Source organism: Pseudorca crassidens, chromosome 7 (assembly GCF_039906515.1).
Source record: "Pseudorca crassidens isolate mPseCra1 chromosome 7, mPseCra1.hap1, whole genome shotgun sequence".
NCBI lineage: Eukaryota > Metazoa > Chordata > Mammalia > Artiodactyla > Delphinidae > Pseudorca > Pseudorca crassidens.
The window spans coordinates 55,545,033-55,566,198 of record NC_090302.1 but is presented as its reverse complement, the minus strand read 5'-3'; the positions used below and the strand labels follow the sequence as shown (position 1 = coordinate 55,566,198).

The 21,166-nt window shown below is 34.0% G+C and overlaps 1 protein-coding gene across 6 annotated transcripts in view; it reads right to left on the bottom strand.

Moving 5' to 3' along the window:
* The window catches only part of LOC137227817 (tyrosine-protein kinase JAK2), a 375,133-nt gene that overhangs the window by 26,669 nt on the left and 327,298 nt on the right, over window positions 1-21,166 (bottom strand). For all 6 annotated transcript variants that reach the window (XM_067744296.1, XM_067744295.1, XM_067744297.1 and 3 more), the window contains 8 exons: window positions 11,703-12,024; window positions 10,801-10,920; window positions 8,808-8,965; window positions 6,631-6,742; window positions 4,538-4,724; window positions 3,729-3,856; window positions 2,074-2,208; window positions 869-956 (listed from right to left, as the gene is read on the bottom strand). In XM_067744296.1, coding sequence (XP_067600397.1) covers window positions 869-956; window positions 2,074-2,208; window positions 3,729-3,856; window positions 4,538-4,724; window positions 6,631-6,742; window positions 8,808-8,965; window positions 10,801-10,920; window positions 11,703-12,024 — 1,250 coding nt within the window. The remainder of the gene's footprint in view (window positions 1-868; window positions 957-2,073; window positions 2,209-3,728; window positions 3,857-4,537; window positions 4,725-6,630; window positions 6,743-8,807; window positions 8,966-10,800; window positions 10,921-11,702; window positions 12,025-21,166) is intronic.

Below are 21,166 nucleotides of genomic sequence, written 5' to 3'. Positions count from 1 at the left end.
ACAGAATCAATGAAATAAGTATAAAAGCAAATGTAAGATCTGGGATTATTTGCTCTAAAACATTGTTTTCAAACTTTGTAAAGAAGTATATTCTTTTTTTCCCCTAGATGAAAATTTATGGGAAACATCAATAAATAAAAAAGAGAAATACAGAACCACTTTAGTTGGCGGTGAGAGGCAGAACTCTCCACTCTGCATTTAGATTTACTCCCATTTCAACAGTCCCCTGAGATACCTCTACAGAACAGATTTGAAAACCACTGCCTCTGAAAAGACTATCAACTTTCAAAAACATGAAAAAATGTTATATAAGTATGGATGCATATTTAATCACATTACTAATGGAAAATGGGAAATTAATTACATAAGTAATTTCTGAATGTAAACTTTTGAGGGTTTTTATGAACAGTTTAAATTTAGCCATAAATTATATCTATATCAACATCCAATCATTTCAGTCAGTTCCATTACAATTCAATCTAACATTTATATGCTTTGTCTTAATAATTTCAAAGAGATCTGTACTGAAATGGCCAGTTATTACAATGTTATGTTGAACCAGCCATAATCTGTATTGCTATGGTTAACAGAAAAGGTTGCTTTTGTTTACTATAATACTGTACTGTTCTGGCATTTTAACATAAGCCATATTAAACTGTTTACTGCATTTTAATTTCATTCATTGGTTTCCTTTATAAGAAGATATAACTGAACAGTTCCACAGTGTTTTTGGTTTCAACAATATTTAATTCCTGTTATAGTTTATATTGATATCTATTAACCTGAAATTGAATTTTCTATATAAATAAAAATGGATGTTCTGAGAAAGGCATAACATTAACATAAGGAAGACAGTCGTTTTACTTACTCTCCTCTCCACAGACACATACTCCATAATTTAAAACCAGATGTTTGTGAGAAAGCTGGCTCATCATGCTTGCTGCTTCAAAGAAAGACTAAGGAAAAGAAAAATATACAAAAGATGCAAAAGAATTATTTTTTGTGTCTAAAAGCATTCATAATTCAGAAAGATTCTCTCTGCCATAAGAGAAATGCACTTTCTCCTATTAGCAGGACTATAGATAAGGTTACAATGTGCTTTGGTCCCTTCAGATGGAGTTACAACTGCCATCAACCTTGATGTTAGAATTCATTCTCAGGAAAACCTTGAGTAAGCTTGGTTCAAGCGGACAGCAATGTGAAAGAACAATAGTGGTTGGTACAGAGCAACATGAATGATGCAATATTAACAGGCTTAGACCCATAGCACCTAGAATAGAGAACAGAGGTACGAACAGAGACAGACACCAAAGACAGTGATGTGGGACTGCAGTAAATGGATGGGAGCTTCAAGTAACACTTCCTAAAAAATTAAGAATGATCGCTGTGCAGATAAAATAGTGTAACAACTATGTCAGGAAACTGGCATGGTATTAACATCACTCCAACTCAACTAAACTTTGCCTTGAACTTCTGGGTATGGCTGTTGAAGATCACAATCACCAACACTGTGGTGTTCTGGATTAGAACAACTCTTCGGCTTCTATGTTTCACATTATCTTCTACTAACATCCTTTAAGACATTTTAAGTATCATAAATGTTTGTTACATCATGTTTGGTGATATCTTACTATACTAAGGACTCTGGCAACTGGCAGCTGGGTTTCTGTTGGCTAGCATCTTTGGATGACGCCCAGAGGTAACAACATTTCACCTAGAGTGCTCCTCACGTACACTGCCTTTCAAACTTTTTTTTAAGTAGGCGAAATTATAGAGGAAACCTGTGGAACCCATGAAGCTCTGGGGAGCCAAATTTAAAAGCCACTGCTTTAGTATATACAAAGATGTAATAATACACATAACACAATGCTTAATATTTAGTTTGGAAATTAGTTATTATGAAAAAATTCCATATTTTTTTAGACCCACCAGAATACATCCTCAGAAAGGTTGACATATATACTTATAAAAATTACAATTTTGAAAAGCTGCATACATGAATGTGTTGTGTACATATGAGAGCATATCTTTAAATATCATAAACTACATGAACTACAAAAGGAATATACAAACCTCTGAATAGTTTCTATGTGCTTTATCCAGAACTTTTAAAAGAACTTCTGTTTCATGCAGTTGACCATAGTCTCCTACTTCTCTTCTTACACCTTTAAAAATTTTGGTAAAAGTTCCTTGGCCAAGGCTTTCATGCTTTAACAGAAAAAATGGAAAGAAAGAATGAATAAAGATGGAGAAAGAAGTGGGAATAAGGAAATATGTTCAATGACAAACAGTCTTAAAAAATCCACTAGTACTTCTTGCATATCTTTACAGAATAATTGTTGAAAGACTGCACTCTGAAGCAGGGCTGCCTGCAATCTATTATTATTAGTTTTGTAACGTTAGTCAGGTTACCTGGCAACTCTCTGCTTCTTGTTACTCACATAAGGATTCATATCTTTATAATTCTGGATAATTCTATCTATTGTCTCCTTAAGGAACTCAGACATTAGTTGGTTTTGCTCATTCTACTCTCCATGTCCCTTAAGTTCTCTTTCATAACTTCCATTTCTTTCTCCCTCCCTGCTGCCTTTGAATAATTTTCAGATCTAACTTTCAATTCACTAGTTTTCTCTTCAACTATGAGTAACTGCTTTTTAATTTGTTCATTTTCTTAATGTCAATGAGTGTATTTTTCATTTCTATACTTCCCCCCCCACCAAATCTTTTTGGGCTGTTTTGATGTCTTGGTTTTTCCCACGTTTTCAACTCCTTTTTTATTTTTAAACATATATATATATATATATATATATATACACACACACACACATACACACACACACACACATATATATATATATATATATATATGTATTTTATAATCTCTATCTGAAAAGTCTGTTATATGAAGCTCTTGAAGTATAATTTGATATTTGTCGGTCTTCTGACTCTTGCTTAATCCGGAATTATTTCTCTGTATGTTTTAAAATTTTCAATTAAAAGCTCATGTTTGGAGTCATTTTAACTGGGAATCTTCGGTGGCCTAGATTAAGAGTATATTCTTCCAAAAAGATTTTATATTTGCTCTGCCAACCACCACAGGGTGTTACTCGGGGAATACCACTTGTTAATTTAATTTATTGGCTTAGGGTTTCTCAAACCATGCAGGTGATATAAAGAAACCCAAACTCAAAAGTTTATAATTACAAATTCTCAGGACAGACTTTTTCATAACTAAGAGCTCAACTAAAACATACAACACTCTTCTCTTTTTGCTAGCAGGTGAATTTTTCACAATCCAAATATTTTTCACTGAGGATGTATTTACGTGAGGGACCTGGTAATCCTGATCCCCCAAAATGTTCTGTGGCCAAACATCAGCTCTTATGTACTACTTTGTTTTCAGTACCTTCTTTGAACTTCCCTTACTTTCTTGAGAACTTGAGAATTAAGATACTTTTTTAGAGGAAGACTTTTAATTTTTAATTTATTAAAAAATTTTTTAATTCCTGAAAAGAGAATACAATTCCATTCTTAAAATAATTAACTTAAGTTCGGTATCACATTTTCACAAGAAATAAAAATATGTGAACTGCTATAAAATTTTTATAACATAGGTTATAATAAAAGAGTTCCAAATGTCATATGAATGTAATGTGGGTTAGAAAATGAAGAAAACAGTTGTTGTTTTAAAAAGACAAAAAGACAATAATCAGCATCTAATGACTTACAAATATCAGATCTTCATTTCTGATTTTGTGGAACACCATTTGGTTCACATTATTATGCCTCTGTAATGTTGGTGAGGTTGGTACATCAGAAATACCATTGGTTCTGAAGACTAGAAGGTTTGATTTATCTGTTTAAAAAAAAGGACAGAATGAATGAAAAAATATATATATATATAAAATCAAAACACACTGAGGATATAAATTGCTCCAAAGGGATAAAATAAAATGTGTTCTATATACAAGAAATGCTTAACAGCCTCTTATTGTTCATTTTTTTTCATAGAAAATTATTTTAGGAGTTTATTCATTGAACTTTGATGTACTCTAACCAGTTATTTTATATATTCAAAATTATAATCCCTTCCTTAACTAGTATAATTTTTCAGGAACTTTAATAATAATTTTAATATGCCTGTTACTTTAAAGGATTTCCAACCTTACTATTTTTATTTTAAAAGATAATTTAAAAGAAATTAAAATTCTAAAAGAATCTGAAAGTTTTTACTTAGAATAACATATGAGAATTTGGTACTGAGGTCTTTCAGTTCAATAAGTGACTTATTGATACCATGAAATTATTTTTTTTAAGTACATTTTAGAATTACAAAACTTTAAGTCACTTCTAGAAAACACAAACCAAACTGAACAATTCTATTAGAGGATGCCTGTACAACATATCAGGAAAAAATTAATTTGTTTTTGGAGCTTCCTCTTTCCTATTTCTTTTGAAATCAACATGCTGAAAATAGCTCCCACCATATACACCATCCATGGCCAATATTTTAAAAATAACTAGAAATCTATTTTACCTTTTGGCTTTGGGGGACAGCATTTAGTAAACTGGAAAATTATACTGTCTGAGCGAACAGTTTCCATCTGATAGCAATTCAAAAGATCTTTAAGATTACTGAAGTTCTTCTTAGTACCAGTGAGGTTGTATTCTCCATTCTCATTTTTTGTAATCAAACAGTGCTTATATTCAATGACGTTTTCTCTCTATGTAAGTTTAATTATAAAGAGAGGGAAGGAAAAATCTCAACGGTCATAATAGTGATTACTGTGACAAAAATGATATCACAAAACAACCAAAAGAACATTTAGACATTTGAACCATGAATACCAGCATAAGGTGAGAGGTGTTTGGTTCCTCAAAAAGGCATCTAATTACAACTGCCTAGCCTACAGAAATGGCTTAAAAGTTATTTTATTGAAAGGCAAGGAAGAAAGCAATAATAATAAACAATAATAATACCATCCTTAACAGCATTCCACCATTTACAGAATAAAGTCTAAAACTATTTTAGCATATAAGGCCTTCCATAAGCTGGCTTCTGCCTCCATCCCCAACCTCAACTCCTGCCACTCTCAACATACAACCCATGCTCTAGCTACATTAGGTGACCTAAAATTTTTCAAGCAAATGCCATGACGTTTCATGCCTTGATAACTGTACGTGCTGTCTCTCTACAGAATGTACATCCTTTCCTTTTGAGCAATGTACTTTTTATTCAATCCTTAAAACTCAGTTCAATTTCCACTTTTTCTGTGAAGTCCTCCCTAACTCTGACCCCATTCCATAAGCAAAGGTGACTACCTGTTGTGCCTCTACTGTATTTGTTAATGATGTCTAACATGGCAATTTTAATATTTTTCAGTTTTTCAATGTTTGTCTTATGTGCTCTATTATGAACTTGCTCAACCATCTATTTTTTGAACTGCTTCTTATAAACATATTCAACTGACTTAGAACCATTTTTATAAAATTGACTCATTATCTCCAGTCAGTCTCAAGTGCTTCCTACTCCAAAGGACCTTTCTTAATAATTGTAATCCCTTCTCTTATTGTCAATATTTGCTTACACTGGATATACTGGGTAATAAACAATACTCGATTTAGTATTTTCTGGTATACTTTATTTTTGTTTTTCCAAAAGATAAATTTCTTGAAGCAGAGTTATAGCATAGACTCCCTGATATTTAGCCCTCATATTATGCTGGGCAAATACAGTAAATATAAAAAATATATGCATTTTGATATGATAATTGAATATAATAGACTGTCATATATGACAGTAAAGATACTGTGAAATTAGGATAGATTATCAGTATTTTACAATGTTAAAGTCATGGAGCAACCTACTTTATGTATTGTATTTATGGACAATTACTCCACTTTACATATGCTAAATATAAGATGACTGCTTTTTATAAAAATTAAAAACACAATCCTTACATTCTCTAATTTTAAAAAGATAAATTTTGTAAGCAGCTACAAAGTTTCTCAAGATTTATACCATGAAACTGCCTTATAAGTGATAGTATCTTTTTAGATAATTTTGGATAGTAAACAATCTTAGCTGAGATCCAAAATGATCTGTATTAACAGTGAGATTTCCTTGCAGTTTTACATTTAAAACATACATTGTAGATCATTATTCTTAATATTGGAAAACCACTAGTTAAAAGTGCAATAATGTCTCTTTCTTTGTTATTACCCTATTTCACTCTAATCCTATAACCATTATCTGTAAAAGGAAAGTTTACTTCTGATTTATTTAGTTCTACATGTTTTGGTAAAGATATGCATTTTTGTGAAAAAAGAAACTTCAAGAGACTTGATGAAAGTTAACACACTGGTAACACCCAAACATCAAAAAAACAAATTCCAGAAGATAGTAAGATATTACAAATAATTTTTAACATAAGTCCTAGAAATTATATCTTGTTTATGAAGAATAGCTGAGGTAAATTAAGTTTACTTAATTGCTAGTTATCATATCCAAAGCCATCATATCCAAAGCCATCATTTTGAGTATTAAAAAGGAAATATGGTAGATATTACAAAAGGGAAATTATATGCACTAAATAAAGATGTTACCATTAATTAGTGTGACATACTAACCTCAACAGCAAAGGTCAGAAAATATTTATTAAAGTCCTTAGGACTGCATCGAAGTACATAGAGTCCAGTCTGATTACCAGTTTTCTTCAGTTTACTGATGGCAAAATCCATTCTAAAGGTAAAGAAGTAATTTGCATGATAATGTAGCAAGAACCATGACATTATGACCAAAATGTCATCTAAAAGTCGAAAGTCAAATCTAAAACTCTCAGAATTTTTAGAAGTCTCCTCTACTTTATATTTTTATCAATAATCTTACAAGGAAAAATATTAAAGTACCAAGCTATTTTGCAATAAATTCAAACCGATTCAAGGGGCAATTATATTGCTTTAAAAACAAAAGGTATTATAAGACATACAAAATCACAAAGAACAATTCATTCATATGAATTTTCTGCCTTCTGATTTCAAATTTAGTATTTTAAAAACCATAATCTCGGGCTTCCCTGGTGTTGCAGTGGTTGAGAGTCCGCCTGCTGATGCAGGGGACACGGGTTCGTGCCCCAGTCCGGGAAGATCCCACGTGCCACGGAGCGGCTGGGACCGTGAGCCATGGCCGCTGAGCCTGCGCGTCCGGAGCCTGTGCTCCACAGCGGGAGAGGCCACAACAGTGAGAGGCCCGCGTACCACAAAAAAAAAAAACATAAACTATACAAACAATATGTCATAAAACACTCATGTCTCTTCTACCACAGCAATTGCTAATATAAAAATTTGTGCATCTTTAATATAATACCAAAGTCTAATAGAAGACCCATGACAAGCAACAAAGACTACAAATTTTTAAAATTTGCTACATGTTTAACTGAAGCTGCACATCTTGAAAGAAATGCAATCTACATGAAAGCAAGAGTTATCTGTTTCACTTATTACTGTATTTCTCATACCTAAACCAGTGCCTGGTGCATATCAGGTACTCAGTAAATGTTCTACAAATAAATGAAAGAATGGATGGATGGATAATGAATGAATGGATAATGAATGAATGGATGTAGGATTTTAAAAAATACTGAATATGTAAATTATAGAATGTTCAAGTAGTGCAACTTTTTCATATCAACCGTACTTCTTAAACAGACATTAGGTATAGGCCAAATCAGTCTTAAATACCAGTCAGGACATGATTTCTCAAATAGTTAAGGATAGGTTAAGGTAAAAAACGTATGCTCAAAATCCCAGATTGTTTCTTCTGCTCAAGTCCTTCAGACCTGGTGCCAATCATAAAGCACATCCTGGCTGAAAGATAACTAGGACTTGGGGTAAATAGATGTTGTGCATGATAGCTGGCTTTATCAGTGTTAAAGTAAAGGTTTACAACTGTGTGTATCAACACGGTAGCTAGTAGCCACATGAAGCTATTTACAGTTGACCCTTGAACAACGTGGGTTTGAACTGCAAGGGTCCACTTATTTGCAGATATTTTTCAATAGTAAATATTACAGTACTGCACAGTCTGTGGTTGTTTGAATCCAAGGATGCAGAGGAACCACTGATACAGAGGATGGACTATAAATTATATGTGGATTAACACCTTGTGTTGTTTAAGGGTCAACTGTAAATGTAAAGTTATTAAAATTAAATTAAATTAAAAATTCAGTTCCTTAGTTGCACTAGCCACATTTTAAATGCTAAATAGCCACATGTGGCTAGCAGCAATTATTAAACAGCACAGATATAGAACATTTTCATTTTCATCACTGTGGAACATACTGCACAGAACTAGTCTAGAAATATGGACATCATATACATTTTGTGTTCAAAGCTTTCAGTAGAAGGAGATGGATTATCCAAAAATAATGATGATTATCAAATTTTGCACTGTGGCTCCTCTGCAGTATTTCCAAATTAATGAAACATAAATTGGAAGGTTTTAAAAAAAATTAACACCGAAGAATTAATTAAACACACCTAGGGAACTAAATATCAAACTTATACAGCAAGTTAGTATTATAGATTGGGATACAGATGGTAAGTTATATTCTAAATAATTCTAATTATTATGTAGTCTGATTGGAAATAGGCTTTCATTAAAAGAAAAACAATTTCTGTCAGATTAAGATAATATTTCTTTCCTAAACTTCCTAAACCTAGGTATATCATTCTGTTGTGTAAACTCTTCTATGTAAATACCTCATTTACTTTAAAAAAATTTTACTTTTAAAGTCTGTATTACTCACGAAATTGGGCCATGACAGTTGCTTTGTATATTTTCAAGCACCATTGGAGGTGCTACTTCTTTACAAAGATAATGATGTGCATCTGCAGTTAACCTGTAATATCCATCAATTAATGACACAAAAGACAAAGCTTCTCTTAATGACATAAGTTCAATTTCCTAAGAGGAGAAAAGAAAAAGAAGAAAATTATTTTCACTCCATGTTGTTAGATAATTCTTCTAAATTGGTTTCTTCTAAATTGCTCAAATGTCTTTTAAGGCTCCCAATTACCCAAAGTGAATTACAGATTCTTGTGTCTGATATTTAAGGTCCTCTCAAATATGAGTTTATCATGCCTTTCTAGTTATAGTTCACTCTACACCCATAATTTTATTGTATTTCCCAATACACCTATTAGACAAATGTGCTAGTCATCTTAATTATAAATCTATCTAATCTGATATAAAAGTTTGTATTAATTAGAAATACTGAAAAAAGTTGAAGGTGTGATCAACTCCCAGAAAAACAAAAAGTTGTATGTACAAGAATGGACATGTGATCACGATATAATGCTTGGCTCAGCAATATTTAGTCACAATGAGAACACAGAGTATGGACTTATATCAAAAATTATAATAAGGAGAGAACTGTGTGAGGTATCTGAACTACAAAAGGTATCTAGCTAACACAAAAGGCCATAAAAATAGGTACTATAAAAGATACCATAAACAATGTTAAAAGACTTGGCAAACTGCAAACCTGTACAACAAAGGATTAATACCTAAGAAAAGGAAGGCATGCTGACGAAAGTGAGTTGCAAGTTTTATAATTTTGGTCATAAAACCCTGAAATGGCCTGGTAGGTAAGTCATATAGATACTTAAGTTAAATAAACAAATAACATTAATATGACGTTTAAGCCCCAAGTACAAGAAATATCTGAGTTAGAAAGAAAACAGAGCCAGAAAAATAAGCAATTTAAGAGCAGAGTATAAAGGAATTCATTTCTTCCCTTTCAATTAAAGTAAGTGGGGTGTCTGAAGCTATTCTGTTTTATTTTATTATTTTTTTTTGGCTACGCCATGCAGCATGGGGCATCTTAGTTCCCCAACCAGGTATTGAACCCATGCCCCCTGCAGTGGAAGCACAGAGTCCTAACCATGGACTGCCAGGGAATTCCCTCTGAAGCTATTTTAAAAAAGAGAAGGGGTTAATCTTTTAGAGTCAAACATGTCTCACAGTTTGGGTAGGGATCACTTGGGATTGGTTTACATTTTGTTATATAAAGAGGTGGTATGACCAGAATTACGTACATCTCTATTGGTAAAAAAGATTATACAGTTGTTCCTCCATCCCTCTGCATCTATCTCTCCCTCCACAGATACCAAAATCCGTGGATCCTTAAGTCTCTTATATAAAATGACATATTATCTGCATAAAACCTACTTACATCCTCCCATATACTTTAAATCATCTCTAGATTACTTATAATACCTAATATAATGTAAATGCTATATGAATAGTTGTAAGTTCAATGTAAATGCTATGCAAATAGTTGCCTGTACATAGTAAATTCAAGTTTTGCTTTTTGGAACTTTCTGGAATTTTTTTTCCTGAATATTTTCAATCTGCGGTTGGTTGAATCTGTGGATATGGAACCCACAGATACAGAGGGTTGACTGTAGTGAGGAATGAGCATTACAACAGGGAACTAGCACAATTGAGGCTGGGGGTGGGGGAGGAGAGGGCAGGAGGTAACTGGTGCTTTTTCTAATTATGAAAATGACTGAAAAATACATTAATGTACAAGATAGTCTATGGGAAGATAGTGTTGGTAGTGATACAAAAAGATAGATGTAATCAAAAAGCTTACTAAATTGTTGTTTATGTTTACAGCTCTATTTAAAACTATAATCAACATCCCTACAAGAAAGTAACTTTGGTATTAAGATTCTGAAATACTTATTTCTGACAACTGTAAGACATAACCATTCTTAATGATAAAGCAAACTTACTAGACTTTTACCATCTTGCTTATGAATAGTTACAATTCTGCTTTCATTTGAGCCTTCTTGGTTTGCTTGTTTAATACTGACATCAATAATATCAGGAAAATCACAATATAACTGTAAATCCTGTAATTAAGAGCAGTTGATATTAAAAACAGGTAGAATTTATGGAGCCATTTTAAAACAAGACTCTTATGAAGGAGATTTCATTCCAAATTCTTTTTAAAAAATATTGATACCAATAGATTAAGCATTAAATGGGATTCTCTCCCCCAATAATGTAACCCTAAAACTACACTGTATCTTGCTTTCACTTAAAAATGAGAGCATTAAAGGGTGCCAGGAATCTAAAGAGTGCTATAGTACCCTTCAATCCAATCAACATTAATAGAAACCATTGCCAGAAAATTGAGTTTACCAAAGAATGAAGATAAAAAATATATATATATCAGATAACATCCTAAGAACCACATAGATATGAACAAACTTAAAATTTGTAATGCAAACAAAAACTAAATTATTTAACAAGTATACATCATAAAATCAATGAAAATTAATCTTTTCGAACTAATTAAATTTCATGATTGTGCTTCATACTATCAATAATAGTAAAAGGAAAAAAGGAAGCAAAACTACCTTAAACATCACTCTTAGAATTCAAGAGTGAAACTACAAGAACACCATTACTAATTATTTAGTCATAAAAAATTAAATAAAATGCCATTTAAGAACAATGGGAAAAGAACAATAGGGTATGACCTTGTTGGCATCACGTTATTAAAAACTTCCATTTGTATCAATGGGAGAAGAGAAGTGCAAGACCATGTTTCAAATGACTAAAAGTACTTTGCTTCTACTGCCATTCTACTTAAATTAACAAAGAATGAGAACATATCATTGAGGATTACCTGTTCTGTCAGTGTCTCACTTTCTTTATGTTTCCCTCTTGACCACTGAATTCCACCGTTTCCAGTTATTATAATGGTTGCAAAAATCTCCTCACCTGAAGGACCTCTTCCAGGTTCTTTTACTTCAAATTGCTCTGTGTAGAAGGCAGACTGAAGAGTTTCCAGATTTATAAGATACTTAAGTTTCAAGTTTCTGGCAGTGGCTTTGCAATGGCTGAATTGCTCAATAAATCTGCGAAATCTGTACCTTATTCGCTTCCTTGTCAAAATATGATAGTCTTGGATCTTTGCTCGAACACATTTTGGTAAAAATGTCTTGTAGCTAGGGGTAAAGAGCACACACAAGAGCAGAACAAATTGGAAAACAAAATTAAAAGAGAAGTCACCAACTTTCTCCATAATAAGTAAACAGCACAGTAGTCAAATGGAAAAAAGTGACACAGCCACCATCCATACAGTATAAAACCTTAAGGTTTTGTTTGATGATGTGAATGCCTTTACAAATTCTGAGTCACCATAAATTTTTAGAGCAAGAGATGTTAATTTTCTTCCATAATGAAATGAAGACATAGTCTAGTTAACATTGGAGTCTAAAAATTTATTTTCTCTGATTATCTTATATACCAGTTTTTGGCTGTACTCTAAAATGTATCTGAATTCTGGAAATTGTTACATTTTGTTAGATGCTACCGATATACATTAGGTAAACACACTTCTTTTGTATGCATTATTTTTCTCAGGCAAGCTTCAATAACTCCTAATAATTCCTTTGCAATCAAAACATTCCATTTGGAAATGTTCTGAATCTTTTGTACTTCCATCTCTATGTAAAATATCCTAAGGAAGGTAGATAACTTATTTCTCTCCTGCTCCAATGTCTCACAAATGAAAAACATTTTATTTCTGAAGGTACAACTATATTAAATTTCCATGCCTTCACATATGCTAATCCTCCTTCCCATCACCCATCTCTTATCTGGTTAGCTCTTACTCATTCTACAAGTCTCAGCTCAAGCATCATCAAATCCAGGAAACCTTTCTGGACCTCTATAACCTCGTTAGATGCTACTCCCTTTGTATGACAGCATTTTGTGCACCATTCCATAATATCACTTACCACATTCTACCGTACCTGAGTGATGGAGCTGGCTAATGTTTAGAGATTATTGTTACATTTTAAGGATTATTTGTTAAATAGCACTGATTATTAAACAGTGATCATTAAAATTTAACTTAAATAAACTTACAAATTAAGTATATTTAAAATATAGGTAACGATTACTCAAAAGGCATCACTTCCTAATTATTTTACATTTTTAATTTTATTTTACATTTTACTACTATCTATGCTTTTGAGGTATAAATGTCTATCATATCCGAGTGGTGGAAAAGGTTTGCTATTCCTCATCTCTTTTCAATTCCGCATTCAGTAATGTCAGGTTGATACTCTGAAACTGGCCACAGAGAGGGTTTTTAAACCATGGATATCAGCAAAAATTACAAACAAATCAGACTTTTTTTTTTTTTTTAAGAACTGGTTGTTAAACATTTACCAGCATACCACTGCTTACTTACTCCCTTTCCCTCTCTACCCTAATCCACTTAAGGAACTCTCAGTTTTGTACTCAAGTAGCCAAAGCTGCTGGAGAAAGTCATTTGACAAGGTAGATAGGTTGCATCATAAATTCGTAATCACCAATTTCAAACAGGCTTTTATCACTGCCATCACTTTTATGACATTTCTCTGTTTAATTAATTTTCCCAAGTCCCACAACTATGTCCAACCCTCTCCAAAATCCTCAAACCTCCTAGCTTTCTTTTGCCTTAAACCTCAGCTACATTTCTCTTCACTTTCGGCAAATGACTTCACCTCTTTCTTAGGGAGAAAAAGTAAAAAAAGCTTCTCTAAGCAGAGATCCCTCAGTATCTTGCTAGCAAACTTTCATACATCTGCACTCATTCTCTCCTCCTTCCCACTTGTTACAATAAATAAGGTATAAATCTGTTAAAGCCATTCCTTTGACATGTACTTACCTATACCCCCTCTTTTCCTCTAATATATATCCACCCTCTGGGGAATTTTACCCTATATATTATTTCTCTTCTATCCACAAGTTTTAAAAATACTAATGTTCTTCCTATCTTAAATGTAAAATTTCCTTATCCCTCATCTTCCTCCAGCTACAGCCTATCTGGCTTCTTTTTGAAGTTTATATAGCCATTTCTATTTTCCTTCCTCCCATTTACTCCTTAACTCACCCCAATCTGGCTTCTGTTCCATCATTCCGTAGAAACTTCTCTTGCTAAAATCAAGAAAAACTTCCACGTTGCTAAAACCAAATTCCTTGTTCATTTTACTTGTCATTTTTCAGCAGCATCCAACACTGTTGATCATGCTCTCCTTGAAACTGTCTCCCCTTAGCTTTCCTGATTTTCTTCCCATCTCTTTGGCTACTCGTCAATCTTCTTTACAGGTTCAATCCCCTTTAGCTGGTGATAATTGTTGGAGTTCCTCAAGACTTAATTATGGGCCCTCTTCTCTTCTTATCTACACTTTCTTTCGCACTAGATACTCTATATGCAAATGACTGTGATATCTCTAGCTGTAGCCCAGATCTCTAAGCTCCAGACCCATATCTTCCACAGTCAAGTCAATTTACCCTTATAACATGGATGTCTCAAAAGTGCCTCAAACAATGTGTCAAACCAAACTCATGAGTCCCCCTAACGTCCTCCCCGAAAGATCCTCTTACAGCATTCCCTATCCGAGTACACAGCACTACAGTTCCCCTATTTCCACAAGCCCTACAAACTCAGGAAATCATCCTCATACCACCTCTCTATCAACCCCCACTATTCAATCCATCACCATTTTCCTTTGATTTTACCTTCTAAATATTTCTCTAATTTGCCCATTTTCCTCATTATTAACCCAATCAACTGCATCTCCTGGAGGAACTACTGCAATGGCCTTACTCTCTGGTTGACCCACATTTCCATTTTCTCTTCCAACCCTCTGATTTGTTTTCTACACTGGTGTGGAGTCATGGGGATCTTTTAAAAACACAAATCTAATCTTTTTACCCTTGCTTAATACTCTTAAATAGTTTCTTAGTGTTCTTACCCTTATCAACACGTTGCTAAGGTTCTACATAGTCTAGTCCCTGCCTCATCACCTACTAACTCTTTGAGCTCTAGCCATACTGACTCTCTTCATTCTTCCTATGGTCCCTTCTGCTACAAGGCCTCTTCCATGAGCATCTACTTTCCACCTCCAACACTTACCTCTCTCCACCCACTAAATTCTACTCATTTTTCAGATATCAAAAGTCACACTCCTTTCCTTTTCATGGCAATTATATATTTGTAGATAAACAGATATATAAAATTTAATGAAAGTCTTGATAGGATATAGGAGAGCCTCAGTAAGTGTAGGGGAAAAAAACTGAAAAGGTTTAAAAATACAATCAGAATACAAATGATTCCTACTTTATCTACTTCTGTCAAAAACTTTAGTTATACCAAGAGCCTTAATAAATTTGGATTACAATTTACATAAACACCAATGGCTACTTGATTTAACAAGGCTTTGAAAGCTTATCTGGACATAAAAAGAAGAGTTTAAGATAACAAACTACAAGTCTTTCCACTTTGATCCCTGGAATAAAGGACCAGACATACATCCTTTGCTAACACCACAGTAATGTATGATTTCTTAAATATAGTGAATCCACTTTGATGTCATGCTATCCGAACCAGACTTGTTAGAAACACTAAAATTTTTCAAGAGACATAGTTGTTAACTTTTGAAGCATAAAAACATTTTTCCTGATGTTTTTCTTATATTGAATTTTTAAAGTAGCCTAAAATTCAGGCTCTAAAAGTTCTGAAATTAAGCCTTGCCTTATTATACTATTTTTGTACCATAAAATGAAACCTGCATCTTATTATTACAATTGGAGTAGGCCATTGGAAACTCTAATATTTGCTTAGTTGTCTAGAAAGGGAGTCTAGTGATATGAGGTATATAATATACCTCAGTTGCTATGTAAGTGGCCTTGGCCCTGGCCTAGTGTTTGCAAATTCAGCAGGGTCTCCTTTAAACTCTTTCCATTTTCCAGCTCTCTTCTTCCCACCCTTTAGCAAACCTAGGATTTTAAAGAGCAGATGGAGAATGAAAACAGAAAAATCTTATTTGTTTCCTTTATTTTCTGCACTCCAATACCTAAGCCACAATGTCCAATTAGGAACTGGCATACAAAAGAGTAAGTATCTTATACATACACATGCACAAAGAGATGTACAAAGACATATTGATATATACAGGTACATATGTACACACAGAGGCATGTGCTCACAGACACAGATGCACCTAACACACAGGCACAGACACACAGAGATGTTATCTTACACGTATTTTTTTTTTAAGTCTGGGAAAGAATATGTTTTTAGTTATACTAGTCAGAGATCCATACTCTACTGGATATTTCTAGGAACAAAGAAGCTTATTTCATTCTGCCAAGAACTAATCATTCATCTGTTCTTCCATTATTCCTGAAAATTTTAAAAATGAGTAGAGTTCCTTGATTATTTCTCAGAAATGAGCTGGAAGTGAAAATTCGGAAAACATCAGTGAGTTAAGTTACATTAAGAAGTCAAGCAAATCAGGCATGTTTTTCCTTCAGTAGAGGCATAAATTATTTATCTAATATTAAAATATCATGGTACCAAAGACAAAGGAAAATACAGATAAATTAGATTACTTCAAAATTTAAACTCTTGTGCTGCAAATAATACTTTCAAGAAAGTGAAAAGAATCCACAGGATGGGAAAAATATTTGCAAATCATAAATAGGAGAACCTATATCTGGAGACCTGTATTCATAATATATAAAGAACCTTTACAACTCAATAAAAAAATTGAACTGTACAATTAAAATGAGTGAACTTTATGATATGTAAATTATACCTGAATAAAACTGTTTTAAAATATCATGAAATCTTATCAATATAATGAATATCTTCACAGTTTTAAAAGTAAAATAAAGGAAAAATGATGCAGAATTTTGCAGATGCATTTATATCCTGGTAAAGATAATCAGAGAAATACAATTTTTAAACATTCACTTGTTTTAGGACACTAGGTTTTGGACAATATTATGGTCTCCAAAGCATAAGTGTTCTATCATAGCTTAAGCCTAGAGATGGCTTCATATTTAAAAACTCATTTTCAGTGGCTCAAAGTTTCTGTTCTTCAACTGTGTTCCTTTCAATTCCTTCAGTTTCTATTTATTTATTTATTTTTTTGCGGTACGCGGGCCTCTCACTGTTGTGGCCTCTCCCATTTGTGGAGCACAGGCTCCAGACGCGCAGGCCCGGCGGCCATGGCTCACGGGCCCAGCCGCTCTGCGGCATGTGGGATCTTCCTGGACCGGGGCACGAACCCGTGTCCCCTGCATTGGCAGGCGGACTCTCAACAACTGCACCACCAGCAAAGCCCCTTCAGTGTCTATTAACGACATCTGAGATACTCCTTCCCTCACTCCGTTCTACTATGGTCTTGCTGTAGCAGGTATTCAATAAAAAGTTGTTAAATGAATGAATGAATGAATGAACGAATGAATAAGTTACTATCCTAAGAGGTGTTTGTCTGTATTTTAATAAAGATCAAGGCATTAGTGGAAAACAGAAATGTTTTCGTTTTTCCTTTAGATGTTGGAATCTTCAAGACACCTCATTGAGTTCCTGAAATCATACCCTATGGCCTGCACCCTTAGGTTAAGGACTACCAGACATCTGAAAATAAAACAAGAATACCTAAAACCAAAGAGGGAAACACAGAAACTGATAACCTGTAAATTGGGTATTTAACTGTTTTGAGGGCACTCAGCAAAGGAGGGACTGAAGCCAGTTATTGAGAAAAGGATTTCTAGGAATAAAAGGAATTTTAACCAGATCATGACGTCCTCAAACTTCTAATCAGGTAAGCATATAATACGTAAAACAAATGTTTAGTCTTCAAACTTCAAAAAAACAATCAAAGCATTCTTATAATAGTCATATATACCTTTAAAAAGAGTGCAAGTTTTATAGCCATTAAAGCTGGGCTGTAGGAGTAGTGTTTCAAAAAATCATATAGGCTTGACTGTCAGAATTCAATTTGCAGAAGAATAATTTGGAGAATGTGGATCACTTGTATAAGAATCTGCTGGATCTGTTATAAGATGAATAAGGTCTAAGGAGCTAATGTAAAACATGGTGACTATAACTGATAATACTGTAGTCTATTATTGAAATTTGCTAAGAGAGTAAAACTTAAATGTTCTCACCAAAAAGAAAAAAAAAAGAAAAATATGTGAGGTGATGGATGTGTTAATAAACTAGATAGAGGGAATCGTTTTACAATGCATATGTATATATACCATGATGTACACTTTAAATATCTTAACAATTTTATATGTCAAATACACCTCAATAAAGCTGAAATTTTAAAAAATCTCCTACAACACTTGTAAAAATTCATATTTGTAGGCATCACCTCAGATTTACTAATTCCAACTTCTTGGGTTAGAGCCCAAGAATCTTCTGTTTTAACAGGCACCTCAGGTGATACTAATTCAAGTAAAATATGGAGAAATACTGACTCAATTATTTATACAATTTGTGCTTACCAGAAATTATGTCTCCAGGTGTTTTTTTCATTCCTTTGAATTTACCTAGTCGTTTCAGAATGAATGAACTAAATAATAAATAGGTGTTGAACACCTATTGAAACCAAGCAGAACCTTGTGGGCTCCCACCCAAGTACAAAGGCTCCTCTTGTATATAAAAAAGCTTAAGTCTCCCAGGACTCCCTCAGTCACAAAGAGCAGGCCCAAGAAATTAATAATTAGGACAATAGAGTCACAGAACCTTTCAGTGTCTGATGTACATTCCTGAGTTGTACAGATACTATAACTGCCACCAGAGGGGAAGAGCTAACTGTATGATGACCAGACTGTGACCATGACATAAGCTGCTCCATCTTGAGATGTACTGAATCTATGGCTAGCACAATTCCAAGAACCAGCCTCAAGAGAATGGGAATAACACTATTGCTCTTAATCATCTGTATCTTTGTGGGCTTCAAAATAATTGTAGCTTGTTCTACCCGTATATGTAAGTGGGCAACTAAAATTGCCAGCAAAGAGATGCTACAGACCCATGTTGACATCTTCTACTCTAAGAATACAGCACACCCTATGTCAGCATGAAGAAGTTACAGAAGACAGACCTTCACCCATAATCCCATAGAAATGGAATGATGTCTGACAGTGGGGATTTGTAGGCAGCTCTTTGCAGGAAGCAACCCTTTGCAGGAAGCAGCTCTCTGCAGGGGACCCCTTTTGTATTGCCACTTTAGCAAAGCTATATTTTAACTAGCCTCCAGCCCAAGCACATCTTTCAAATCTTTTGATCACCCAATGCCTCGCCTAACCTGTTGATACTTTTCTTAGATTTAAGAAGAAATGAAGAATAAGTAATTAAGAGATGATAAGCTCTTTTTCCCAGCTTCCCCTTCAGTAATCTCATGAGCAAACTGTGTGAAAAAGAAAGCATCTAAAGAAAGATCACTAGGAGTCGACAAACTCACATGCAGTGGGAGATGGTGAAGAATGTGACTCCTGCCTCAATGACAGACTGAGATTACTTCCCCTTTCTCCCTTTAAAAACTTTCATGGCCGAGCAGAATATTTGGAGGTGGTTGTGGGACACGAATCTGCATTCTTCCCAGGTTGCTGGCCTCCAGAATAAAGCAATCTTTCCATTCCTACAAGCACTCGTCTCTCAAGTATTGGCTTTCAAGCAGTGAGCAGCCAAACCCAAGTTCAGTTAACACTATGATATTTTCTGTAGTACTCCAACTCTTTCAGTAATTTCTTTTAATTATACAATAAGTAAGTACTCAGAATGTAATGTACTACAGTTAGCATTGCTGTATGGTATTACTTGAAAGCTGTTAAGAAGGTAGATCCTAAGAGTTCTCATCAGAAGGAAAAGATACTTTTTCTTTCTCTTTTTTTTCCATCTACATGAGATGATGGATGTTAACCAAATCTAATGTGATAATAATTTCATTATTATGTAAGTCAAGTCATTTTGCTGTACACCTTACATTGTTACAGTGCTATATGTCAACTATATTTCAATAAAACAGGAAAAAGAAAAAGGAAAAAATAATGATTTCTTTTATCTCACAAAGTCTGCGTTACATAAGGAAGAAAAGTTACTCATACAATACTTAATTATTATGAAATCAAAAAATAAAATACCTAGGAGTAAAGTTACCTAAGGAGGTAAAAGATTTGTATTCAGAAAACAATAAAACACTGATGAGACAAAATGAAGATGACAAACAGATGAAAAGATATACCAGGTTCTTGGACTGGAAGAATTAATACTGTTAAAATGACTATACTACCCAAGGCAATCTACAGATTCAATGCAATCCCTATCAAAATACCAATGGCATTTTTCACAGAACTAGAATAAATAATTTTAAAATTTGTATGGAGACACAAAAGACCCCAAATACCCAAAACTTTTTTTTTTGCGGTACGTGGGCCTCTCACTGTTGTGGCCTCTCCTGTTGAGGAGCACAGGCTCCGGACGCACAGGCTCAGCGGCCATGGCTCACGGGCCCAGCCACTCCATGGCATGTGGGATCTTCCCGGACCGGGGCACGAACCCGTGTCCCCTGCATTGGCAGGCGGACTCTCAACCACTGCGCCACCAGGGAAGCCCCCAAAACATTCTTCAGAAAGAAAAACAGAGCTGGAGGAATCACTCTACCTGACTTCAGACTATCCTACAAAGCTACAGTCATCAAAACAGTATAGCACTGGTACAAAAACAGACACACAGAGATCAATGGAACAGAAAAGAGAGCCCAGAAATAAACCCACAGACTTATGGTCAATTAATCTATGACAAAGGAGGCAAAACTATACAATGGAGAAAAGACAGTTCTCAGCAGTGCTGGGGAAATTGGACAGCTAGATGTAAAAGAATGAAATTAGAACATTCTCTAACACCACACACAAAAATAAACTTAAAATGGATTAAAGATCTAAATGTAAGACCGTATACTATAAAATTCCTAGAGGAAAACGTAGGCAGAACAGTCTCTGACATAAATTGCAGCAATATTTTTTTGGATCCATCTCCTAAAGCAAAGGAAATAAAAGCAAAAATAAACAAATGGGACCTAATTAAGCTTAAAAGCTTTTGCACATCACAGGAAACCATCAACAAAATGAAAAGACAACCTACTGAATGGGACAAGATATTTGCAAATGATATGACTGATGAAAGATTAACATCCAACATATATAAACAGCTCACACAACTCAACATCAAAAAATAAACAACCCAATTAAAAAATGGGCAAAAGAACTGAATAAACATATTTCCAAAGAGGAAAT